The sequence below is a fragment of the Lagopus muta genome, chromosome 9, assembly GCF_023343835.1.
Source record: "Lagopus muta isolate bLagMut1 chromosome 9, bLagMut1 primary, whole genome shotgun sequence".
In the NCBI taxonomy this organism is placed as follows: domain Eukaryota; kingdom Metazoa; phylum Chordata; class Aves; order Galliformes; family Phasianidae; genus Lagopus; species Lagopus muta.
The window spans coordinates 15392489-15419727 of record NC_064441.1 but is presented as its reverse complement, the minus strand read 5'-3'; the positions used below and the strand labels follow the sequence as shown (position 1 = coordinate 15419727).

General features: G+C 37.5%; 1 protein-coding gene across 13 annotated transcripts in view; it reads right to left on the bottom strand.

The window, feature by feature from the left end:
• DOCK10 (dedicator of cytokinesis 10) overlaps positions 1 to 27239 on the bottom strand; it is a 136005-nt gene that overhangs the window by 30362 nt on the left and 78404 nt on the right. For 12 of the 13 annotated variants that reach the window (XM_048954661.1, XM_048954662.1, XM_048954665.1 and 9 more), the window contains exons 14-30: positions 26508 to 26590; positions 21681 to 21803; positions 20455 to 20534; positions 17776 to 17963; positions 17201 to 17266; positions 16463 to 16555; positions 14477 to 14600; positions 14205 to 14326; positions 13468 to 13554; positions 12833 to 12925; positions 10283 to 10401; positions 7794 to 7863; positions 6096 to 6209; positions 5407 to 5478; positions 4656 to 4802; positions 3110 to 3193; positions 951 to 1047 (exon numbers count right to left, since the gene is read on the bottom strand). In XM_048954661.1, coding sequence (XP_048810618.1) covers positions 951 to 1047; positions 3110 to 3193; positions 4656 to 4802; positions 5407 to 5478; positions 6096 to 6209; positions 7794 to 7863; positions 10283 to 10401; positions 12833 to 12925; positions 13468 to 13554; positions 14205 to 14326; positions 14477 to 14600; positions 16463 to 16555; positions 17201 to 17266; positions 17776 to 17963; positions 20455 to 20534; positions 21681 to 21803; positions 26508 to 26590 — 1762 coding nt within the window. The remainder of the gene's footprint in view (positions 1 to 950; positions 1048 to 3109; positions 3194 to 4655; positions 4803 to 5406; positions 5479 to 6095; positions 6210 to 7793; positions 7864 to 10282; positions 10402 to 12832; positions 12926 to 13467; positions 13555 to 14204; positions 14327 to 14476; positions 14601 to 16462; positions 16556 to 17200; positions 17267 to 17775; positions 17964 to 20454; positions 20535 to 21680; positions 21804 to 26507; positions 26591 to 27239) is intronic. The other variant, XM_048954658.1, reaches the window with a different exon arrangement.

Here is a 27239-nt window from a genome sequence, read left to right as displayed (position 1 = left end):
ACCATCTTTGAAACCAAGAAGAAAAGCACATCGTAGCTGGTATTGGCCACAGAGTTAGGTCCTAAACAACAGGCTTCAGTGTGCACAAAGGAGCAGCGCAGGGCTCTGCTCTCACTATCAATCAGCCTCATGCTCCAGGTAGAAGGAAACCTGCTGTGCATGCAGACTGTCCAGCTACAGGGTGGGTAGCCAGGGGGGTTGGACCGTCAGCTCAGGAAAACGTGGCTGCTACTTGTCTTGGGGCACCAGCAGAGTCAATTAGCTCCTGCAACAAAGTCTAAACAAAATCTGCTTCTTATGTAGGTTATCCACAGTATTTCCCACCTTCAGAAGTAGCTCAGGTGGCAGCACTAACGCACTCTGAAATGAGCCGTTCTTGCCATGCTGCTCCAGGCAAAACACAGCAGAACTTGGTGACAATGTAAAGTGAATGCATTTGGAAGGAAAGAGTTATTGCATGGTACCCTCCTGCCAACCTAGAAATACTCTACAGATACTCTAGAGGCTAAAGTACCAACAGCCTCTTTTTCCATAAGAAGGAGGTTTCTAAATTCCTCATGTCCTCCTCCCAAGGGAAGGACTGTCATATGGACAAGTCATACAGACAACTGCAGCAGGAAAGCTTTTCCCAGCAATTAGTTTCACAGTTCTCTAATCACCACAGACTTGCTGTCTTCTCCTTTTTACTGTATCTGTTTAACTCCTTCCATGTGCAGAGGCTTTAGTAATTCAGGGTTTAGAGATTTCAACACATTTCCAGTAGGAGAGTCAGCTCCCACCTTCCAGCTGGGCAGGCAAGGGTTGCTTGTATTTACAGACAAAGTGAAGCAACATCAGTAAAATACCACATCTGACAAACTTCCATGGTTGATGTACAGACAGTACGTTAGAGTTATCTGAACCACCCAGTAATTCCCTACTCTACAGAATCCTTTTAGGGGGCACCTTACCAGGAATGTTTGAAGACCGTATGGGCAGGCACAGAGGGATAAAGTGTTCATGGTGACAGACTTCTTGGAGAAAGTCAAATTTGAACTGATGTAAAGTCTGAAAATCATAACAGGTAATAGCTCAGTTTACAATAGAAGAAAGAAAACAGTAAGATAGAGCTGCTCCATTTATCTCTAGCTGACATCAAATGATGAAACCTTATGGCTGGTTATGTTAAGCTACATGAATAACATTTGGCTTTCTTCTGTTATCAAAGGAACTTGTTGCACTCCAATCTTTACTGTATTCTTCAAATATGATTTTGCATTGAAGATGTACTGACACATAAAAGCTTGATCCTCTACTGAGTAGAGGGTTTTCCTTGAAACATTTTATGGCACTATAGTACATCAGGAATACAGCTGTCCATGGAATTCAAGGTCTAATGGCAATTAAAGAAAGGAAGCACTTGAAGTACGTCTTCCAAGAAGAACTGAGTCTTTTTGAATGAATACCACAGTGAATTGAGTTCCAGGGAGGTATTTATTCACAATTAGAATAAACGGAGACTGCAGTGTTATATATTGATACATGCACAGACTATTTATTCAGGCAGCAACAAATGCTGTTAAATTTCCTGAAAAGAGAGGCCAGATTATAGTATAACCTTTTTGTAAAATAAACAATCCAGTTGAAGAAGCAAAGGCCATATAGGAACAAATCCTGCAGGAAATTTTAACGCCTGACTCCTCCTTAGGTGTCTGACTGAAAATGAAGCCAATCCAAGACAGATTTCTGACCTCAGGGAAAGGCCTGTGATTTTACTTTATGGCTATTGTTTGTGTGCGATGCAAGCCTGTTCCAGCAGCACATCTGCATCGAATTCACAGTGATTTTCCTTCATGTGTCCCAGCAGATGGCTTTGGAAAGAAGCTGGGCGGCTGGCAGTGTGTACATATTCACAGTTAAGGAGGCTGAATGCATTTAGATTTAGTGAATTTTGAAATACGGAAGTAATTTTCAGATTACATAATATTGCTCACAGAATTATAGGCTCCAGGTTACAACACTACTACCAAGAGACACCATCCATCTTCTCCAGAGATGATGTGAGAAATCTGTGTACAGCACGATATTTTGATTTACTAAGTGAAACAGATTGGAGTAATTCTCATTCATTACTTAAAAATACCCAGATCACCACTGAAGAGTTACAAAAAGTTAATGAACAAAAGTTTTGTAAGCTTTCTGGCAGAGATGAGTCACACAGATTGCGCATCCCGAATACATCCTGTTATCTATTGTCTTAACAATGTGGTGAGATAGTTCACATACATGGCTGGAATAGGAGAAAGATATGTGACTTCTCTCACGGATTAAAAATGAAGGAATCGAGCTGAAAAATTTGGGACCTCCTGTAGTTTGACATTTACTATCCAAATTACATCACTGAGTATTACAGATGTTATAGAAGAAATTCATACTACATGGAATTTCCTCATAGCAAGTGCAAAGTAATTTGGAGCTCACTGGCTTACTTGTGTTATAAGCAAGGTACCATACAGTCAAACTTACACAATGGTAGTTTGTTCTTATGCTCTTACTTTAATGCCCTCAAATAAAATTACTCTCAGATGTTACTAATATTTGTGGACCAAATCCCAAGCATATTCTCCCAAGAATCAAAGCTTAAATTCAAAGAATGGGTCGGCTTCTTTCATGTTTTACATGTTTTAGCAGCACTCAGTGAGTAGTTGTTTGGACACAGCTCTTCACTTTCAGGAAGGAGAACAGATGGCTCCAAAGCAACCATAACAAAAAAAACCCACATTATTTTTGTTAATATTACTCACAGACTGGTAATTGCTAACAATACTTTACATGTAGCCAAGGTTTACATGAAAAATTTGTTAATACTTCATCTGTAAGGGAAAAGTGTACTTAAATGCACATCTGTTGATTTTTTTTTTTTTTTTGCATCTAAAGAATTTCCAGAAATGGTCATATAAGTAATTTTCATGTTTGACCAGGAGTTCATCTGTAGGAGAACCCTTGTAAAATTAAGGTTTTAATGACTGAGTTCTGAGGATGGCAAAGCAATGGAATACATTACGAATGCTTTTAAAATGAAATCATTCTCTACTAGTGAGTCACTTAGAAACTAACATCAGAACTATACCTTGCTATCTCCTGTTCCAAACATACTTATATAGTTGTTGACCATCTTGAACACAAATCCACGATCCATAAATGTAAAGCAGCGCTAAGAAAAGAGGAAAGAATATTATTTTATTGCTAAAAAAGCAATACTTGACTTCATCAACCTCACTTTTTGTCTTGCATCATCTGTAAACCTGCATCATTTGGGCAGGTGAAATCAGTAATAGCGGGGGAAAGAACACTGGGAAACTGATGAAAATCAGTCCTTCCTCCCCGCAAATAATTGCGCGTTGCTCATACTGTCCCTGTACCTATGTAATTGTTTCTGGCAGACCAGATTTGAAAAGAAATTAGAACAGAAACATATGCCTTATTGCATAACACAACATTATCATCTTCTCAGTTTAGATGAACAGTACAAAAATAACACACAAAACTGCAGCAACAGAGGTGTAACACCTCACAGTACTGACTAAGCTTTTCCATCTATGCTTTTGCCTCAAACCAACATCATCTTCCAAGTGATATAACGCCACAAATAGATGCAGCTATATATGCAGATAAGTGTGTATAGAGCTATTTGGACATCCATATTAAACGAGCAAAAGAAGCCAATGTAATAGCAATTCCTATCTATTCTCAATTCTATTATTAATTTTACTTAGGTGCGAGTGTAGAGAAATCCACCTTCAGTTTGTGGTTGGTTTCCTTCTAACCTCACAGGAGCATTTACTGCTGGAATACAGCTTCCTCCTAATGCTGAGCTTCAATCTGTCATAAAAGATTTCGGCCTGGATTTCAGTGTATACTAAAACAGCATTCCATATGCTAGGAGAAGGGTAGTTCCTTCCAACAGAAAGTCTGGGGGGAAATCACCAGATAAGCAGCTTCACATGCTACTTAGATAAATAGCTGGACACACCACTTACTGAATGACAATTTTCCAATGCTTCACAACTAATTTGATGTTGGGAAATAAATATGACTGAGAAATACTAGGACAAAAAGAAAAAAACACAACCCACTTCATGACTTCTCCAACTTGCATATGAATTTGCTTATATCTAGTAAACAAAGGGATATTAAGAAAAAGGACATAAAGAGATAGGCTACAGTATTCCATGCAATATTTGCACTTTGCTTATTCTGATTTGTAAAAGCTGCCTACTGTGGCTGTGATTAGGAAAAGTTAATCCACTCACAGTCATTCAGAGCTCCAGTATTTAAGGAAAAAATACCAGTTCAGTGGGAAATACATTTATTTATTTATTTATTTATACCAAACTTTGTATTAATTTAAATGTAACATAAGAATCTGTAGAATTCGCAAACTTGACTCTTAGGGAATAGATATAAATCCATCAAAACTGTTTTAAAACAGAATTAGAAAAAGCTTCTGCATTGTCAAAGACCCAAGGGAATAGAAAAACTGTACTATAATTCAATACTAAACTTGGAAATTGAACCGTCACTCACTCAAAATTGCTTTTTCCCTTCAACTAGAGCAGAATAGCCTCAATCTTCCATTAAGTATGGGCAATTAAGTGTAATGACAGAATATATACCTTGAGAAACCTGGCAGTGCTGTAGTTTGCATTCCTAGTTTCTTCAAGAGCTTCTTTGTACTTCCAAACAACATGGTCTGCCATGACCATCACAAGTGTATCCAGCTCAGTTTGAAATGACTCTGGAAACCTCTGAGTTCGAGAAACCTAAGCAGTGAATAGATCATCACTTGAGACTATGTAACACTGCATATTAAACCTGAAATCACGTTTGGATCACGAGTAAAGACAATGAAAAGCACAGATAATTCAATAGAAAATACGTAAGTATTTCTAGATTTTCATGGATCTTGTCCACAGAAAAGTGGGGAAAGCTATCTTCAGATGCCAGCACATGTATGCTTAAAGTACCCTTGATAATTAGGCAGAAAGGAGGCCAGGAAGAAAAATGAACTTGTCTCCAGCTATTACAGGTTTTCTCAAAATTTTGTTTCAAGATCACCTATCTGCCATCTAGTTATCCTCTGCTAGGAAAAATTATAGAATTCTCATTCCATTCTAATCCATCTGTTACAAAGATGATGCAACTGTATTTTGGCTGACTAGTTCTGTACAAGCAATAATAGGTTTGAGCCCAGCAGGTCAGAGTTTTTGTGGGTAAAAACAGTATTTTAAAATGTGTAACAACTTTTTGGTTTTTTGTCCACTCAAGAAGAAATCTCCAAATACATTTATTTCACATGATTCTGCATTTTATATTTTCCCTTAGAATCTGATCACCTTGTTAATTATGAGCAACATATATGCTTACCTTTGTTTTCTTTGTATCAACCAAGTACTGTGCCATTGATTTTAACATGACTGCAAAGAAGAACCAGGAGTGCTGTTCAAAAGAAGGAAAAAAGAGATTAGGAAATATGATTATCTGACAAATATTTTATGAGGCCAATTCCATTCTTTAGAGATGGAATGCATTTCTCAGTAAAGCACACTGGTAAACTCTCCATGACTAATAAGTGAAAGAGCAAGAGTACTGTGTACTTTAGTAACTGTAGCTTCATTAACGGGGCTTACACATGTATCAACTTCTTAGATCTTGCTTATGGGAGGAACTCAATACTTTTCATTTTGGTAACCACCCAAAAACAGCAGCTCAAATCAGATGTAAATGTCCTACTAACACATGACTATTCTCTGTGCAACAACTTCTAAAATAAAGATTAAACCAAAATATCCTAAGTGCTAATGTCATATTGTGCAGTTAATTAGGTTTCCCATACAGACTTAGTAAGAGAAAGGAGGCATTTTTATGCAAACCAAGGACTCTGAGAAATGAATTATCTTAAGAAGTTGTAAGTATTGCAAGTCTGTTCTGCTGAATCAGTTCAGGTTGAATTTATGCAAAGCTCATACAGGAAAAGAAGACAAAAAAAAAGAAGGGAAAAGCTTCAGGCTGAAAAGAAGTTGTAAAATTACAAATGCTAATTCAGCATCATTCACCTTTAAAACCTGTTTCACGGTTACTTGGTCATTTAACTTCAGAAGACCAGTCATATTCTTGGCCAGCTCCTCATGAATAGTCCTTTCCTCAAATGATTTGGTTCTGAACACATACTGAAGAACAAAAAAAAAGTCAAAATAGTACTGAAACAAATACAAAAAGTAGGTGAAGATAAATTATTGACCATAAACAGCTGACAATTTTTGCCTTCTAAAACATCTTGACTGAAAAATATGTTCACACAATCTTTAATTCCCCTAGCAGTAATGGTACAACTCTACCCCCTACAAAGTCTGAGTTTTAAGCAGAACTTGATACCGATTTCAACTCAGTGCTAAAAATCATTGCCACAACATATTTTTTCCTCCAGTAGGGCATAGGATCCTCATAACTCTAAACTGCCTTTCAAGCCATTCCACCAGGGAAGCAAAGAATAGGCAATTAGAAGGGGAAAGGAGGGTTTTTCACCCACCTAGGCAAGGCCACCTTTCACTTCCTCCTTTCTTCCAATGGCAACTGTTAGAGTAAGTAGCAACTCTTCATCCTGAAATGTGTAAAGCACCCACTAGAACTGATAGAAGGGAAACTAAACCCCATCAGGGCCTAAAGATAGGAATTTAACTATCAAACTGCCCAGCACTAATAGATCTATTATTGAGGTTTATTTAATATTTTATTCAGCTAATAATTTGGTACTGTGATCAATTATGGCTTCCCAAAAACAAGAGTGCTGCAACCACTTTAGTTAGGAAGAAACGTTATTTCAGTACAAGCAGAAAGAATGTAAAAGAAAGGACTATCCCTTGAAAATATCTTATTACTATTCAGTTTTATTTCCAGAGCAGATGCAATAAGCTTCTCCCTATGCCATTTGACACTTCTGGGTCCACTTAGTTAAGTGAGAGTAATTTCACATTATTACAGTATCTGAGTGACTCACAATTCTGAATTCACTTATTTGCAAAATAAAAGTAGGTATTATTCATTTCCTTACAGATAGATAAAAGAGATTAACAGTTATTAACTTTTGGCTGCTGCTAGAAATGGGAAACAAGCTAAATGGACATTTGGTATAGCCTGATTAATCACCTGCTATTTCAAAGATATTTAATCACAATAGGTGTCTAATGCAAATCTCAAAAGTTATCAAGCAGATGTTAATACCCACTGAATTAACTATATTTATATGTTACATACATTATTACTTTCACAGCCTCAACTGTTCTGCTGAACTTCAACAGAATTCCTCTGGGTTTCAGTTATGGTACCTGAGATTAGAATTTGACTAAGGTGCTCAGATGCTTCACCCGTAAAACACACCTCCACGAAGTACGAAAGTAAACCCACACCTTGGAGACATCAACTAACAGTTCTCAGTACTGAAACCAAGATTGAAGCACTGAATGGAGAGTCCCTGCTGCATATGGTGCACTTAGGGCATGGAGGGGCAGGGTAATTTGTCCAAGGTGGCACAAAAAACTTATGACAGGACTGGAATTCACTCTTCGAAGACCTCCTCAAAGTCCTGTCTTAGTTCCTCATTGCTGAGCCACCTAGCCTGCCAGTGGCAGAAAGCTGCAATGCTAACGCAGAGAAAGCTACAGAGAAGTACAACTAAGGGTAGATGAGAAGAAAAAAAAACACAAACCAAGACAAAATAGCTACATAAAATTACTTAAGTTTAGCAGCATTCATACCGTCACATAGGAATTGATGCAGTTGTCTAGCTGTTCTTCATGGCATTTAGCAACAATATTAGTAAGAACCCTGGAAAATAAACAAAAACCAAAAATGCAAATTGAACTGTTTTGTGTCACAAGGCAGAGAAGGGTCATTTAACAAATCACTTTATTGTGTTATCAAGACCCAATTTAAAACAGTCCTGCAGTGTCTGTGCACTGCCTGGGACTCAGCCACAGCCCAAGTGTCTGAGCAGGCTGAGCTCTCATTTCTGTGCAGCAGGGAGAGGGTGGGCATTCATGGCATTTGGAGATGCTTTGAGCTTCTGTGAAACACCCTGGTGATCATTAACATGGAAGAGAATTCCTCAGGTCATGCAAACACCAAACTTAAGCCTGTGCTTCTGTTAACAGCAGATGTAGAAGTACTTGAGATCAAGTGTTTCAGGAAGGTTTTCTCTTAAATGTTTATGTGGGCCATTTTGCCTGACACCATCTTGTTTCAGAAAACACGTGAAGTTACCTTCAACTTAACCATATCATTTCTTCATTTAGGACTTTGTTTATTTTTCTTTTTTTTTCAAATCTAAGATATTTTACATAGAAAACGTTCTGAAATTTCATAATCTTAGCTTTATGTTAAAAGAACATAAATACAAAAGCTTGGTAGACCGTATCTCAAATTCAAGGGCACTCATAATGATAGCACAACTGAAATGGATTATTAATACATAGAGACACCAACAGATACATGCCAGACTGTGGTCCACATACAAGCAGCTGTTTCTAATAGATGGGTGATCTAAGTAATTCTTATTGCAATCAAAAGCTCTGTAATTCTTTCAAGGTCATATTTTTCACATATATCTAATTTCTTTTTGTAGAAGTAGTAAAACTTTCAGCAAGATACAAATTCTATGATGAAGTTAGTTGTGTCCATTGTGATCCTTCAGCCTTTACTCTGAATTGAAAATGAAATATGCTCTGGCAAAGATAAGACAGAGAAATGATGCCACGTCTGGGCATCTGGACAAGTAAGTAATCGTGAGAGAGTATGAAAGGCATAATGTTTTCTCCCAACACATAAGCAATTCTAAGCTTTCATTCTGTTGTTGTTGCTTTTAATAAGTTCAACACAATCTGCTCCAAGCTATTCAGAACAAAATACAATGTGTGTATATATAGGACACATCAATGAATAACGCACACAGCAGATGAGCAAATTCTTGTTGACATCAACAGTATTAGCACAAAAGCCACCACAAACTAGAAAAAACTGAGCATTCTTCCTTTTTTCTGTAACCAGGTGAGTTCTGATGCATGAAAAAAAAAAAATAGCATCTTCCTATTTTCCATCTAATCATTAAGTCTAATTTTTAAACAACTGCTTTTTCTGTTGTATTAATTTTCCTGTTGGTCAACTGATACTTCAATTCTAGCCAAGGTAAGGATTCTTCATTCTCCCTAACTGGTCTTAACACTAGTAGATTTGCTGGCTGTGAAGGATTCCAGGACAAAAGGCCAATTGTCTCTTTTCCTCTAAAAACTGCATGTAGTCATGAAATCACAAATTTCGAGGCATGTTTCCTAGCACCTAGATGTGGCAGGACTTTGTTCTGCAAGATGCCATGAACCTTTGATAAAGTATACTAAAACTCCATTTTCCCAAGGCTAAGATGAGGAATTTAGCTTCCTCATTTAAGTTTTCCTAGTTAATCCTTCTTCAGAAATGAATCCTGGAAAATAATTGGAGAAAGAAAATGTACTGACAGCAGTTGAGTATAACAGGGTTGTTGAGGGCTGAGAGTTGTCATTTTTTCCTACTAGCTATAGTCACAGTTCTTAGCTCCTGGCAGAAGTGCACCAGAAACACCACTATAGCCAAAAGAAAACACAGTGCCACTTTCTGCCCTCCTGCAGAGAAGAATAATAATCTTTCCAGTATTTTTTTTTCCTGCTGCACTGATCAACAGCATCAATAAAAACAATCTCATTATGTGAGGGATGAGAAGCTCGGAAAATCATTCCAGCTGTTTGCTAGCTCACCAGAAAATGCTGCCCATGGCTTTCCAATTATTGCTGATATATATTTCTAATTAGAAAATGCCCTAGAAAAGCATAACTTGAATGCTTGACTCTTTGCTGGCTGTTGCAAGATGCTAAGTTCTTTCTATGCTGAATTCCACATCCTCACATTCAAATATAAATTAAAATTGATATTCAGGTTCATTAAGAAGTAATTAGCTCCTCAAGAATGAGACCTTTAACTGTCATTGCCTGTGGGTACAAAGACACATTCACCATGATCAGTGGTCTCTTTGTTGGTACCAGAGCCAACCACATGATGCCATGTGCTCTTCCATGAATTACTTGCAGAACCTTGTGTTAAGGGGAAGCAGGCATTCTCACTTACTGAAGTGTAAACACCGTAGTCAGCCTTCATGAGAGCAGCTATTTTTGGACAAACATGTACGGTTACGTCCTTTATATGAAACCTACTCAGATACCTGGTCACAGCTGTTGCAACTTCATCATCACTGTTTTGCACCAAAACCCAGAAGAGTTGATTCAGGACTATGGGAAGAAAGTTCATAATTACATGGATCTTCTCTATCCTCATCAAATTCTGTAACGGATATGAGAAAGAAAATTAAGAGATTTCCAAAACAAAAGCTAGTTATTTCCTCTCCTGTTTTAGCACATGGAAGGCAGAACAGCTACAGTGATAGGAAATGGACAGCAAAGTGGAGGACTATTTCCTGATGCAGTTTGTTTTAAACATGAGTTGTTTTGAATAATCCATGAAACTACAGGTACTGTCCACATCTCAGAATTCCAATCTTTTGCTCTATCCTGATTAAAATACAAAGAAACAAAAAACCTGAGCCCAAAACCACAGCACTGAAAGAATGAACTATTTTTACAACATGCACTTCCAAATATTTTTTGGTAAAATCATTCTATGTTTGAATCTGGTGAAATGTACTTGTTGTGGCTAAACTAATCATGTAAAAAGCACACTGATAAAAACATTAATATCCTGGCTTTATTAGAATGACATTATATTACCTTCTCTGATCAAGGAAGATATTGAGCTCTTAATTTAAAAATAAAATAAAATCCTTTAAATTCCTTCAATTTTTGCATTTCAGTCATTTCTAAATCTTTCCTAAATTTCTTCAAAGTTATTAATGATTTATAAATAAAAATATCTTGTGTAACATTACTCCTCAATTATATTGCATAATTAATCCCTTGTTACAGACAACATTATCTCTATTTCCTAATAAAATCAATGAAATATTTTAAAAGGTAAGCTACAAGCAAACAAAACCCACTGAGATTCTGGTTATTTAGATAACTAGAAAGTAATGAAGCTTGGATTCCTGAACTTTGTCCAATATGCTTAACATTTACTCAAAAATTCACAAATAAGGTCTTCATTCAGTAGAGGTATAATCTATAAATAACTCACGCTTTCATTTTTGAAAGCATTCCTTAATCACTTTGTTAAATTAACTAGCACAAACTGTCAGTATTTAAAACCAAAGCAATCCTTTCAAATCACCCTTAAGGCCTTGCTCAGAGAACTGGGGCTGTAATTTATTGGAACATTTTGTTTGCTTATTATAGAAAATTCTCGAATATCATTGTAAAATCTGCTCAAACATTAATGACAAATGAAACAGGAAAAGCACGTACACGATGGTCATGTCTAAACCCCCAAACAGCAATTAGATTTTACAGGCTGCTACAAGGAAAAATAATAAATACCAGCCATGTACAATGTTTTAGAGCTAATACAGTGGTGCAACTAATGTCATAGCCACCCTTCAGTTTTCTCCTCGTCTTAAAGTTCAGTAAATAGACTGCAGAGTGCTAATTCATGAAGGAAGTGTTACAGTCCTACATTTATCCAATGCTCTTTTAAAACTGCTTGCTATACTTCTGCTACCTCACAGCTTTTGACCTCTACCAAATACAGACACATTTATCGTAGAATTTGAATCATTAAGGTTGGGAAAAGCCTCTAAGATCATCTAGTCCAACCGTATACCTACCACCAAAACATGTAGATGTGCCACTGAGAGACATGTTTCTTGAGCACCTCCAGCAATGGTGACACCACTACCTCCCTGAGTATCCTGTTCCAATGCCTCACCACTCTTTTGGAGAAGTTTTTCCTGATATCCAACCTGAATCTCCCCTGGGACAACTTAAGGCCATTCCCCAGTTTTCTGTTGCTATTACTTGGGAGCAGAGGCTGACCTCCACTTCACCACAATCTGCTTTCAGGGAGTTGTAGAGAGCTATAAGGTCTGCCCTGAGCCTCCTTTTCTCTAGACTGAACATCCCAGTTCCTTCAGCTGCTCACTATAAGACTTGAGCTCCGGACCCTTCACAGCTTCATTGCCCTTCACTGGAATGCTCCAGGGATTCAATATCTTCCTTGTTGTGAGGGGCCTGTGAGTACTGAACACAGTACTTGAGGTGAAATGCTATTACTTGTTCATTTCATCTCCGCAGAAAGGATAGATTCTTACTGATTTCAGACCTTGGCAGGTAACTAGTACTCCTGATTTATACAAAGGCAAAGTACAACCTCCCCCCTCCCTCCCCCAAAAAAAGCCCTTTTAATTAGCAGTTTGCTGAGAAAAAAATCTTGAGACAAGTAGGAGGTAATACAAAACACAGTATATCTAAGGCAACAGAGGACTAGGGGGAATACCAGAAGCCAACATTTATTTTGGACAGCCCTAGAGGAACAAAACAACACTCAACCATCTTTTAAAGGAAACTGAGGCTTTGCATAGGCTGGATTATCAAAACTGGGAATAAAACAGATGCACCTGTGCTCTAAATTGGAAAGGGAATGGGAGACATGTTTCTGACCAGCAGTACAGTTGCTGCACCAATGAAGCCTAACTGGAGTTGTCATGGACTCATTGCCTACTGCCAAATCTATGCCATGTTGAGAACTGTGCAGTGGTAGATCAGTTGAGATGAAGTCCTAATTACCATTTTATAACATAATTCTGTGCTGCAGGTTACTTTACCTTACAAGAACTTATGAAGTTTGAGGTAGGAGGCTGAGAGAAATCCTTCTCCCTTTCTTGGCACTGATAGAAAAAATTATTCAGGTACGGATCCTAAATGATAAACAAAAGTTCATGTTAATTCATGCTATAGAAAGGATTAGAATTCAACCCAATAAACTGGTTATAGAAATTTCCTGAAGACAACACTTGGTACCTAATGCCTTAAACATAACTCCTTGGAAGACAGATCAAGTTATTTAGGTTAATCCACTGGCTACTATATATACCCTATTATATACAAAACATCTCTAGGTCCTCTGTCCAATTTTTTCTTTCTGTGTTGTGAATAATTAGTCTTCTTCTCACAATCCAGGGGATTTCAATGGCCAGAATTATTTTCCTAGTGCTCACAATTTCTGCTCTTCTTGTTAAACTGACATTTCATGACTCTTATTGTAGCATGACATTAAGTCATTTTTATTTTTCGTTAAAATGTGCATTCCATCATTGTCATCTTGCCATTCTATACTCAAGTAACCTTTAAATGTTAGAGAAACATATCATACAAGACTTGAGAGAAAGCATCTTTCAGACTTTCCATGATGCTTTTTACTTGTAAACAGACAACAGAGCTAAGAGGAAATTCAGCTTACCTGAGTATTTACTGTTGATACAACAAAAGTAGACACTTTGAAAAGTGGCTTCCCACTATCTACCCATTTTACATCACAGCCGATCTGCTATTAAAATAAAACAAAAAACATATTTTGCACTATTTCCTATTCATTCAAGTCAGTACCTCTTTTTCACTGTATAGGTTTGCACATAAGCACATACAAACTGTGATAGCTATTTGTTTCCAAATAGCTTTCACAAATAGAGAACTAGTGCAACAAAAGCCAACTTTTCAGCAAGAGGCCATGAACATTGTAATTCAAGCGACCAGATCACTGCCCTACCCTGTCCTCATGACGATAGTAAAACAAACAAGAAGGCACAAATAACCCAAACTGGCAGGATCAGTGGGAAAGAGTGATATCACGCTGCGAAGCTGGAGAATGAATCATGATTGTGGATCAACTGGAGAATGAATGTCATATGGCCTGAGTTTGTCATTAAAGGTTCTTTCTGGAGTTTTGGAGATGTTAAGTATAATATTGTAAAAGAAAATTATAAAATGCACTTATTCCATATATGCTCTTGAGTCAGCATCATATGGCTCACAGCCCACTGTTACACACATTCATTTATATACTCAATGATACTATGCACATGAACATTCCAAAATGGATGACTTTTAGATGAGTGTAAATGCAAACTTGATCTCACATAAAACGCTTGCAAGTTACTACTCTGTGCTACTTGAATATATGAAAGTATGAATTAATACCTTTCCACTAGTAGGTTCTTGAAGGCTTAAGTAATTGGGAGGCAAACTGCTTGCTACTGGCACGTTGTGTTCTTGGGAAGCAAGCTGAGCATCTTTCAACAACGGAAGCCATGCATATCCCACTGCACACAAGAACAAATTAATATGACACCTTGGAGAACAAGCTGCTCAAATTTAAAGGAAGACAATAACATCTAGACAGAAATTCTGAAATCCTTATTTGAATGTACACCATTTATATTTATAATTAAAAGTAATTCTGCTACAGGTACCTGGTGTTTCCAGAGCCTCTTTCTTTTTGGCATTAGCTTTTGCATTTATGTCACACGTGACATGATAAAATGAAAACAGAATGTGGTGTTTCTTATGGAGTTGAGTGGGAAGTTCAATTTTCACCTGAAATGTAAAACGTTACACCTCACTTTAGTTTAAATATCGATTAAACCAGGCATCAGAGATGGTCTAAATGAATGACATCTCTCTACACAAAGATCTAAGTACAGTCTGCCTTTACTGACAATTGCTCATCTGTGTGGTGCTGTTGCTGCCTTTGTAATAGATATTTGACTATGGAAATTGCTAAGGAAAGTTATCTATCACTTTTAATTAAACAGCCTTTTTCTTCTCTGTGTTGTGGATGAGTATTTGCATTTTTGATGAGAGAACAGAAGACAAAAGAGCATAGAATTAAAGAGTTATAGACTCCGCTTACAAGTGCAGTCGTAAATAGCCATCACTGTTATCTTATTTTTAAGGCAGTCTAAATGGAAACTAAAACGAAATTTTGTTCAGCATAATGTCATGGCTTACACAAAAATCAACTTTTATTTAGGATTTCTGGTCCTTCTTAAATCCCATGTCATGTCATCCACAAATCCCTACAGATTTGAACTGACATATTATTAACCTACTGGAATAAATATACAAAGTAATCAAAACATGTTACCATAGGAACTAATGAAAAAGACACTTTGCCGTTCTGAACTGTGATAATGCTTATCCAAGCTGATGCTATGCTTAAAGTAAGGCTTAGAAATTGTTAGTAAATATTTGCAGCATTTAAATCAGCTTATGGGTAAGAATCTAATACCATAAATACAGATATGAAATGGGCATTCAGATGTGGAGATTAAGACAAGCTTTTTGATAACATTCTACACTATTTTCAAGACTGCATTTGCTGTCGTTTCTGACTAATACAAGTAACGCTTAGAATAGGTGTGTGTCTCTTCCAGCCATTTCATCTATTAAGGTCTGAGTTCAGTTCTTCATTTACACTGGAAGTGATTTGCCCAAAGCAAATGGCTCACTGAGATCACAGAGAAGCAAATTGTCAAATGTGTTATAACCCTTGACACTGCTTGCAAAGGAGTAGGATAAATGTAGTTCAAAACCACTGAAAATCAGTTTGATAGCAGGATCTGATGATGATCTTAAGGGTCCTTTCCAACCTAAATTACTCTATAAAAATGCAAAAGTCCCACCCCAGCTCCTAAACACAAATTTTAAATTAATGCCTATATATATAGTTGCTGACCTTACCTCTATTTTAATGTTTGGAAGTTTTTCCAAGATCAAGTGGTTTGAAAAACACTGGTTAACTACTCTGCTGGGGCTGTTGGCCAGCATTATCACTACACAGAAACAGTAGGGAAAAATCCAGATAACACATAGGGCATTATCACACCATCAAATACACTGCTGACTGAAAGGGTGAATTTAAATTCACTTGCAGAAAGCTTGGAAATCGTAGTTGGTGAAATGTAAAAATGCATGGTAAAGATGGGCATCTAGCATTTGGCAAAGGCCAACATACAACCAGCATTCTAGAGCTGCATCTCCCAAAGCGTGAGCTAAGCTACTTGCTGCAGCCACTACACATCACTGTACATTCCGTTCGGATCACTGGATAAACAAAAATGCCCCAGTGCAGATCTTAAGTGTCAGAGGGATTTGTTCTGACATTTCTTTCCATTCTTCATCATAACATTTATTGTTTCCGTCACATTCAGAGATGTATTGAATCCTTTCTGCTGTTCAGACAAGCATTTTAGAGAGTAGGCTGTTCCTAATCAACTCTACAGCATCTTAAACGTACTCAGAACATCTTATAAGAGGAAAGACTCACTGAGATATAACAGTTATGTAGATTGACATAAGAAAGTTGCATACATGTACAAAAGAAATTGTAATAGGTATTCTTTACACTTGTTCCTGTCTCATTAGCAAGCATTTTATGAGTAAAAAAGCAGACTGACCTCATCATAGAAATCTGGATTCTGGGAATGATGTAGCACAGCAGTGTAGGCTGCTGTTGTAAATAATGGTCCACCTGGTTTCCCATAAATGCGCTGAGAAAAGCAACATACTTTGATTACATTGTCAAATTGTGATGACGATGGCACTCTTAGTATATCTAATACACACCTGCATTAAAAGCAGTATCATGAAGGATTGATAATTGCTTACAATTTAATATTTTTAAACAAACTTCCAGTAATAGTTCATTGATCCATGAAAATTACCCTGAATTTTCTAAGCAATGCACTCCTTCCACTTCTTCCTTGCTGTTAATTATTCCACTTGCCTTCTGCAAAAAGCTTTACAAAAGCTACTTCATCTTAATGAGGTTCAATACACAACATAAAGCCTTTACTGACTTCTGTTAACAATCCCCTTGCTGGCACAGATCAATCCAGAGGTTCTTGATGACAGCTTATTCATGCAGAATTCACACAACAACAATATTATGTTACAGAGCTTGGTCAATAGCAAAGTTCAGAATTAAGTTTTCTAATTTTTTCCCTCATTTTTTCTTATGAAGCATCTTAAGCTCAGGAAGAAAATTCAGGTAAATAGTGAATTTTAGACCAAGTGAGTTTCACTGTAAAAACAGTAAGCTAAATTGTTCCAAATCAGTACAGTTCCCATTCCTGGGCTTTATAAGTAATGCTCTCAGAAATAATGCTCTCTGAATATATTTTGTGGTGGCTCACCTTCAGTGGCTTTGCTCCTTCTTCATCAGAGCTTTTAAATTCAATGCATACTGTTATATTCCGTGCCTGAAAAGGAAATGCATTAGCGCTCAGATTAGGACTTGGATGGCCATAAAAATGAAATCAGCTCTTTTCAAAAATGTAAGAAAAACATGCAAATTTGAAATGCCTTCCTGCCTTCCTTCCAGTGCTGTCAATCAAATGCAGAGAAGCAGATTATAAAGTGACCAGCACACAAATGCAGTCAGTACTCAAGTTTCACTTAAAAAAGAAAATTCCAGATTCACTGCATCTGCATACATGATTTCATTAGAATACGTACCTCCTGAAGACTGTGAAAAAACTATTACCTCATTCTCACTAGTCCATGAATTAGTGATAAAACTTAAAACTAATACACAAATTTATTTCATTAAATTTGTAACAAAGTTTTATGACCGCCAAGGTCAAAAATGTCAGTGATTTGCATCACCATTTCCCTCTCCTTTCAGTAAGCACTCCATCATTCCAATAACAGAGCTTGTGTAATACATACCTATTCAATATTGGCCTGCATTGGTCATCACATACTGTACCTTATTGAAATGTTTTTGGCTATCATACTTGAGGTGTTTGGGGTATATGTATATTTGGTTCTTGTAAACTCTGTAAGGTCGAGAATATTTTGTTGATTCCTGTACAAACTCCTCAACTTCCACTGTGGGCTGATGTTCCTTTATGTCATTAAATGGCTTGATTGGTATGAAAGATGAAGTTACACAATCTTCAAAAGAACAGAAAAGAAAAACATCCCTTATGACCTTTTTTATACAGTCTTACTAAGAATAAGCACTATTGAGATGCAGTGGGTCAAATTTCTCTGTAACATGCATTCATGTAAATCCAGAATTACATACATCAATCTTAAGCACTTTATCTCACTGAAGTTAAACAGTGCAGCACTGAAAAACTTTTGACATTCACAGTATTTGAAGGTGTTTGATGGCATAACAACCATTGGTACGCTGACAGTTTCAATGAAATAAGTGAGGAATATCTGATGCTGTTTCTAATTAATTTTACAGTCCAATATCTCATTTAATCCTTTCTATCATCTAATAACACAGTAAACGAAATGAAGAAACAAGCAGCACAGTACTAGATTAAATACATGGTGTAATTGGGATGACTGAAATCCAATTAAGAAACAGAAGATGAAAACAAAAGCTGTCACCCAGACAACAGGGAGAGATACTCTGTATATCTGTACCACTGAATCAGTGAGACATGCAATCTCAGCATGAAAAACACGAGGACTGTTTGCATAAAAGCACTTGAGAAGATTTGGGTCATCAACTTAGGGGTGTCCTGAATTATTTTTGGGAACAGCAATTTGAAGGTTCTGTGTAAGAATTATTTCCTTAAACCCAACAGTGACCCACTAGAAAATCCCACCAATCTGTGGGGAGAAAACTGAAAGAAGCTGGTGATCCCTTGCATATAAATAATGCCATAAAAACATGCTGCAAGGCCATCAGCCACTCTCCATAATTGTCCTTTGCACAGACGGAACCTCCCAGTTCTGGGTTTTAAGGTTATTTTTTGGGGGGGGAAAGCAGGGGACATGGCTGCTGCCCTCCTGACAGTTCCAGAGTTCTGTCAACAGGCATGGACCAGGCATCATTGATGTTTTCTTTCCTTCCCCTTCCTAAAACTAAATGATTTTGGCCTTCCCCCCCCTCTTCTGCAGCAAAAAAGCAACAGATTCCTACAAGCTTAAATGCAGACATCTCTTGATATATCCCATCTCTAGCTCTTATTGTCACTATCTCAAATAACATCTTACCAAAACAAAGATCTACTGCAGTTGTCTAATACAAATTGATGTTAATACAAAGCAGAGCAGTGTCCATCCCCAGAGACACAATTGTACCAGCAGTTTCTTGACAACATCTGCATCCAGCTTCCTTTGCTTTGGCTCTTCTTGGCAAAAAAGAGATTTTAATACAAAGCAAGACCTTTATTTTTAGTGGGAAGGAGGTCTTACAACAGAACTGGATGCAGCTGCTACAGGGGCTTCCTTCAGAGCTGACTAAAGTCAAATTTTCATCAAGATTTTAATTCCCTTTTAAAATCTTAAAATTTTAAAATTAAAATGTTAAAATCTCTTACAGCTTTAAATTTTTTTTATAGCCTTACTGAAAGTAAGATATTCTCTTTGTGCCAAAGAAATGTGTAAGCTGTTACTGTTCAAGGGAATTTTCACCGACTTTCCACATGTACTGAGCACCTCACTAGTGCATACCTTTAGCATCCGACCTTCACTTGGCCACAGTGAACTGAGCCAGGTAATAATGAAAGATCCAAGCTGCTTTGGAACATTTGGCTTACTTTGTTAGTAAGTTTTTTGGTTTTTGTTTTTTTTTTTAATTCCAAATATAAAAACCTTTTTTTAAATGTTAGTAAAAGTTTCTTAAATCTAACGCCACGTACAGATGGTATAAAATGTGTGACCATCACATATCTTAACATACGCATACATAGATATTGTGACCACACAGACCACATTTTGTCCACATCCCAATCTGATCTCCATCTTGACACTGAGCAGTTGCTGTGCTTGTTCTGAACTAAATGAAAGGGACCATAGATGTAATGATACCTGTACAACAGTGACAGTTACACTTAGTTCAGAGAAACTGAGATGGTCCTGAGCTTTTTGCAACAGTGGGGGACAGAAATGTGTCCCTTGAAACAAAAAACTAAAACAGGATTAAATTAGAAGCATCTGTATGAGGAGTTGCACTTTTGCCAGAGTTGCCTCTGAACAAAGTCCTTCATCTCATCTGCATTCTCGAAACCTGCTGGTAATCACATCCCATACGTGCTGATTCACAGAAGATACATGCATCACAGGAAACATTGACAGTGCCAAGCTCTTAACATCTTGCTGAACAGAAGCCCAAGCCAGTTCTTTGGCTGAAAGTCTTAGATATCAAAAAGTGACCCCTGCACTTTCATCACATATGGAGACAGCAGGTTATGTTCTGTATCACGAAAGCATATTTGTGCAGGTGAAGGAGGAAAAGAATGGTGTAATTAAATGGAAAGAAAAAACAAAATCAGGCACATTCTCTTCCCAAACAATTGCATACATTTTTCTACACAGTGATGGACAGTTCTACCAGAACGGTCTCATTACCACAATTCAGGACAGAAAGCCTATGACAATGCCCTATTTAATTATAACATTTAATCATAAAGTGGAATCATACTTGGATGCTCCAAAGGAACACAATCAACTGCAATCTCCAAACTGCCAGGTATGGTCTGTATTTTGCTAATCTTCTCTGCTCTGCAATTACAGAAATGAGAACATTTTAGAAAATTAGAACAAGGGACATAAGACCCAAAATAGGAATTAAACCTAAATGAAAAACAGACCTTGATTTAAGATATAAATATATAGTAAAAACCTTTAAAATAAACCTGTTGGTGGCCAGACTCAAAAGAAATGCATCAGGAGGGAAGAAATATTATTTCTTTCTTGGCTTCACTCCTTCTCTATGCCTTCTCTTTGCAAATGGTCACAGGTTATGGAAGAGAAAGAAACTGCTGAACTAACAATTATCCTTTCAAGAATTAACTTACTTTTTTTTGTTTGAAATAAATGTTTTTTAAAAGTAATTCTGTGACCTCTGAGACATGAGGAGCTCATAGAATCATGGCTTCTGAAAAATGCTATGCCGAAAAGGGACTGAGACATATTCCTTGTGCCTAAGCAGCTTGAAATATGCCAAAACCATGATACTAAATTCCTTTTTATCTGGGATATGCATCAAACAGACAAGAAGAGCAGAGAATTCTTATTCAAATACCAAGAATGTCAACAAAGTTTACCAATTAGTAACAGTAAGGTAATCCAAGTGATTAAGACATTGATCCAATTTCCCTAGTAGATACTCAATCTTTCTGTGATCTCACATAAATGGAACAGGAAAAGTTTATTATAATATTTCTAGATGTTGTTATTATTTCTTCTGGAGTAAAGAAGAAGTTTAAGCTTGGAAAAGCTTTTTCTTTCAAATGTTCTCTCTGCAGCTTGACACAGAGACTCGAACAAACCAAACCAGGAACAGAGAAACTATTAAAGAACACTTTCTCACAGTTCTATGTGTTTGATTTTGTTTGTTTTTATGATACTATCCTGTGCTGGTTCCTTTACCTGCATCTCCTCTGATGGAAGTGCAGAAGCTAATTTTAAAAATTACTATCTTTAGGTTACAGCAACATTTATTAATGTGCCAAATGACTTTCCAGGAAAACTAGAAAATCTAAAGCAGTCTTTGGCAGACACTGACTAATGTGAAAAACACCAATTCATAATATGGCTACTTTGGCACATTGCACTAAACGATGAAAAAAAAACTGTGAAAAATAATTTTCACAGCTTTATAAAGCTTTTATACCTTCTCAAATAGAATTAAAAAGCACTCCTTACCTTCTGTATTCGGCTATTAGCTTAATCAAATCTTCCATGGAAATCTTATTACTTTCTTGCCTGAACAAAGGTGAGAATCGTGAGTCTCTGTCAACATTTCCCTGATTATCTTTGAACACTGGTCTATAAAGAAAGAAAAGTAACATGTTTACAAACACATCAATTTGAATGCTTGGAATTGTCACGTCATCTTTTAATAAGGATAGGACCTGAACTCTTCCACAGATTTAAGAACTTTCTGCAGAGCTTCACACACGAAAGCTTTTCAGAGGTGTACCTCTGCAGGAGCAGAGACAGTTCCAGTGTATTTACACACACTGCCCCAGCTCTGCAAAGAGTTAAGGATCTTACACTATGCAAACAGTCCCAAGTCACCTCAGATGTAGCCTGACTGTTGACATCTTACAGTTCCTGCATTTTAGTGCTAGAACAGATAATCATCATCCAGCTCAGCATCCACTCATTTTTCCTCCCTTTATGTTTTGTTAAGTCTCAATGGAGAAAGCTGAAGTGTACTTCACCAGAGCCCGCTTCCTACTCCACCCTCCATTGATCATTTTAATAAAAGAAATTACGGCAAAACATCAAATTGCAGCCATTACATCTCATCACGTAAAGAAGCATGCGCTTATGCAAAACCAGGCTAGAGACCCCTAGAGAGTTTTCTCATGCATTAAATCTGTTCTGTGTCTTCCAGAAGCAAGACATCAACTCACCGTGCCTCAGCTTTCCTTCAAAAAACAGGCTTGTGGAACACTAACTAAATTTTTGGTGAACCCGTTACCAAGTGCCAAGTGAAATGGAAAGAAAGGATATGGTTTATAACTGGGAACAATAAGTATCAGCTATCGTGCACGCAGGAAAACATGCTCAGATATTTCCATTCCTGCTCGTTGACACTTGCAGGATTTAATTAAGACACTGCAATGCCCTTTGTACAGCCCCAAGGGTCACACACATTGGCTGGACTGGATAATGTAGCAGCTATCCAAATTAATGAACTTTGGATTCAACCGCTGTACGCTAAAACATTGCTTAACAAAAGTAAAATGTTCTTGACACTAAGTGCTGTTTTGTGAATCATTTGGCCAATCTTTCTTCTTTAATTTACTTCTCTGTTTCACTGCCAGGGAGAAGAGTAACTGATGCCAGCACAAATCGCTGCCAGATGCAAAATAATGGAGTAAACCCTTGGAAGAAGATCCCAAGAACGAGCACAAATGCACCCTGGCTTTAATTAATTAACTGAGAAAAACACTACTATTTCATTTCCTTGTAACTGTAAAGAATAATAGGCCCTCTTCTATCAGATTTTTGCTTTCAGGATTTACGGGGAATAGAGTCCACACCAGCATCAAATATTTTAAGTTACTAGGAAGAAACCAGACCCAACTTCTGGCAGCCATCGCTTATTTTACAAATCCTATTAAACCATCGATGGAAAAAAAGACAAAAGATAAGATTAAATAACTATTACAGTATCGGTGACATTGTGACGAGCTCAGCATTGTTTCCTCCTTCTCCAGACTACCAGAGAGGATCAGAACATTGAGAAACCATTTTAGCTGTGCCACTGGGCTCTGCACTGGGGTTGCTGAGCAAACCCAGCTTCTGTTGGAACCTATGAATAATTCCCATCCTAGTGCTCAGCACACTCGGTTAAAGAGGCACTTAGTGAACCAGGCTGGGGCTGTTTATAGCGCACAGAGCCAGATCTGTGTTGGAAGTAGCTCACTCCAAGAGCATTTGCCACTACAGGCGCAGTTCAGACATCCACGGAAAGCAAGCTGATTCTCACAAATGCAAACTTCCTGCATTCAGAGCAGAATTTGACTGCTTACTGCTGGTCAAACTATATGGACATACTCATGCTCCCAGCTCTTTAAAGTTGAAGAACTGTCACAGTAGCAGTATTACATGTTTTACACCTGCAGTTCAACAACTGCATTCCCACGTTTTGCTGGATCCATTCAGTTCCTGGGCACAGATGGAGCACCTTATTACCGTGAACATACCAAAGGCATTTTAGAACAATGAGTGGCAAGGTCAAGGAAAAGCAAATGTAGCAAAGCACTTCAGCAGCTCAGGAGTCCAATACTTACCTAATATATTAATGATTCCTTCCTACCTGCTACTTACTTATTAAAAGTTCTTATAAAGAAAAAAACAAAACTAAAATCCTGAAGAAATTGTCAGATTTCACTATAGAAAATGATACTTTTCCAGTATTTTGAATGTTTCAATTATTTAACTGTTCTGATATAATCAGCTGATAGCCTACAATTACAACAACTATTCAAATGCAGAAAATCTACACAAGGTCAGTAATTTCACACTGAAACACACTTTTCAGTAGAAAATGATTCTGACATATTGCAATTCTAACATAAACTGTATACCTGTGAGAGCATATAGGCACCAGATTACACCAGTGACAGCAAGAAATCAGTCAGGAAGGAACCCTTAGTCATTCTTTTCTATGATGGTAAAACTGGATGCCACATAAGATAACTAAAGTTTCAGTCACTTGTATAAAACTCACTGTCAGACTTTGACTCCCTAAACATATATGTAAAAATCACATTGTGGTCATCTGCAATTGCTTGCAGGGGGAAATATTTCTGCAGAAAAACAGGAGTGAGGCTAATGCCAGAATGGAAATGTGTTTTCCAGTTATTTCAAATGCAGGGTTTTGCTATTTATCCCACTCAGACCATTTTTTCCCCCTGTAACATGATACTCTCCAGTGGAAACTTCTATTTTCAAGCTGAGAAAATAGAAATAGTTTGCACAGAGCCAAATTATACTTTGCTTTCACTGAAGAGTGTTCTGAGTAATGTTAAAACACAAATAGATGTAAATGAGGGCAAAATTTGACACAATTATCTAAATAAATTCCTTGTGCAACTCCACTGATGCCAACAAGATCCTACATGTGGTTTATTTGGATAACAATCTTTATACTGTTGTCCCCATAAATAAGTAATAACAAAAAGTTTTAAGAGCTGATAAATACACCCGAATGTATTTTCAGTAATTAATCACACAGATGGAAGGAAAGCTCCTTAATGTTATGGGCAGTGAACCACTGAAGTAGGATGACATCCAAAACTTCTGCCTGCTGGAACTGAGGGATGTCCATAAACTCCAGGTACATCCTCTGCTCACGTGCAGGCCATCTGTGTAACCCACACACTGTAACTGCCTACGAAATGTTGAGCTTGCTCTCCATCTGCTAACACAAGCACATATTTCTATTTCTATGTGGGAAATCACAGCTAGAATATTGGTTAAATAAACATATTTAGGCATGATTTGATGCTCTCCTACAGAAGGTGTAACATACAGCACAATGTGAAGGTCTTTTCAGTCTTACTTTCCTGAGGAAAATAACACCAACAGAGGAAGGCTGAGGAAGGCTCAGGCTCCTGAGTACCCAATCCCCATTTGTACTGAGGCACACATACAAGCAATGACTGAATTACAGGACAATAACTGAAGGTAGAGCCACCAGCAACAGTCAGCCAGGACAGAGCTAACAAAAAGCCTCAAGCCAGCCTGTCGCCCAGCCTGCACCTCTTGCCACCATACCATCTATTACATGCTAAAAGTAGCCCATCAATAAAAAAACAGACACCCATCAATATCATTCTGATGAATGGCCCTTTGGCTTTAATACAATACTACTGTATTAATGAACACCCTTGAGCTTGCTGTGACAGATCAGAGCACATTTTTCTGCCCTTCTCCTGAGCACATGCCCACTTTTCCTGTTCCCACTGGATACTGAGGAAAAAAAATGTCAGTGAAAAATAAATGATTCCTCAAACGGCCATATCTTTGTATTTGCTCCTTTGCCATCCAAGCTCTGTATACTAAAAACACAAGTTTTCACCTACATGTCAAAGGACAAACCATGTGATTCTGGTACCCCCTACTTCCACACCAGATGAACACAGCCACAGAGCCATCCCTAACGGTCATGGATAGCACCACACATGACATTTTCACCTAATGCTTTTTCCTTCTTCATTTCTACAGCTTCAGGCAACCTTCCAGCAGGCCAGCTGTGTCAGAACAGAAAAAGAGGATTGCTTGTGCTTGCTGATGGATGAGCTTTCCTTTTCATAGAGAATATAAAATATTGTATTCCCTGCTCCATGCATGGCACAATGACAGTGCTGCCAGAGGGACACACAGAGTAGCTTGGTCAGAGAGATCTGTTATCACAGAGCTAGAGCAAACAAGAATGTAACAGGTCTCTTTCATCTAATAACCAATAAAACTGCAAAAGTACCTAAAGCATTCTCATTTCCATGGCCTAATGCACTGTACTTGGATCACTATTACTCCAGGTTCTTGGTCATACTTACTTGAAATGTAACAAGCAGAATTTCAGACTGTTGAATCTGTACTTTAGGTGGCCATTACATACTTGTATCTGACAGTAATTATCTTTGTAGGAAATGACTGTAAAAACTGTGACTTTGAAAACCTTTCAGTAATTTTTAGCATCAGATCACTAGTGGACCTCACGATACCCAGAAAATCTGTCAGTAACCTCTGTTACTCTCTGGCAACTTCACTACTTACTTAAATAAAAGATTCCAACACAGTAACATTTAATGAGAAATTGACCAATACTCATCTGTGTGAGAAATAGGGCAATGAACTAATAAAGCTGCAGGATCTTCTGGGGTCTGCATCACACAGAAAACTTTGCTTAGCTTTAGGCAGAACAAGCGAAAAGCAATAAGATGATACAAATTCAAGAGTAGAATAGTGTATAAGATGTTACTACAAATTATAAAAAGAATTAATACATACCTCACTGACCAAGCAAATGGCATGCGGTATTTTCCCAGCTTGCTACAGAATTGTTTATTGGATTTTAACACTTTCTGTGCACACTACAAAACAAAAAAAGAACACCAAAAAAACAATGAATTGTGTCACCAATGTGCCAGTAATATCTACAGCACAGGATAACAAACTATCACTCTGCTGGAGAGGTTGTAGTGGCCCCAAAACAATTGGATCTGATACTGCCCATGACAGAAGGTTCTGCAATGGACAGGAGAGGCATCATGGAACTGCTGACACGTTAAACCTCTTCAGTGTCCTTTAAGCCAGAACTACAGCAGTTAAATTACCATTCCAGTTTGCTTTCATACATCTATGGCAAATTCTCTGCATGTTCTCAGACACGGGTAGGTGCCTACCCCAGTTATGTGAGCATACAAAGTGCACTAGTTCAGAATTCATAAAAGATTACTGAAACAGGATTTCACTTTGCTAGGACATAACTAGCATAGGAATGCACCATGCACAGATTCATACGCTTCAGTCAAAATGGCTTTTTTTTTTTTTTTTTTTTCATTTTGCATACCTGGGTGAAAACATTTATAAGATTGTAGTTGGTCACCACATAATAATTTACCTTAACAAAGTTAGTGGAGTTTGGGCATTTGCTTTCTTAGGACTGGTGAGATTCGCAAGCAGAATTGCCAATGCCTTCAGCTTCCAATAGGTGGAAACTTACAGAGAGGGAACTTGTTC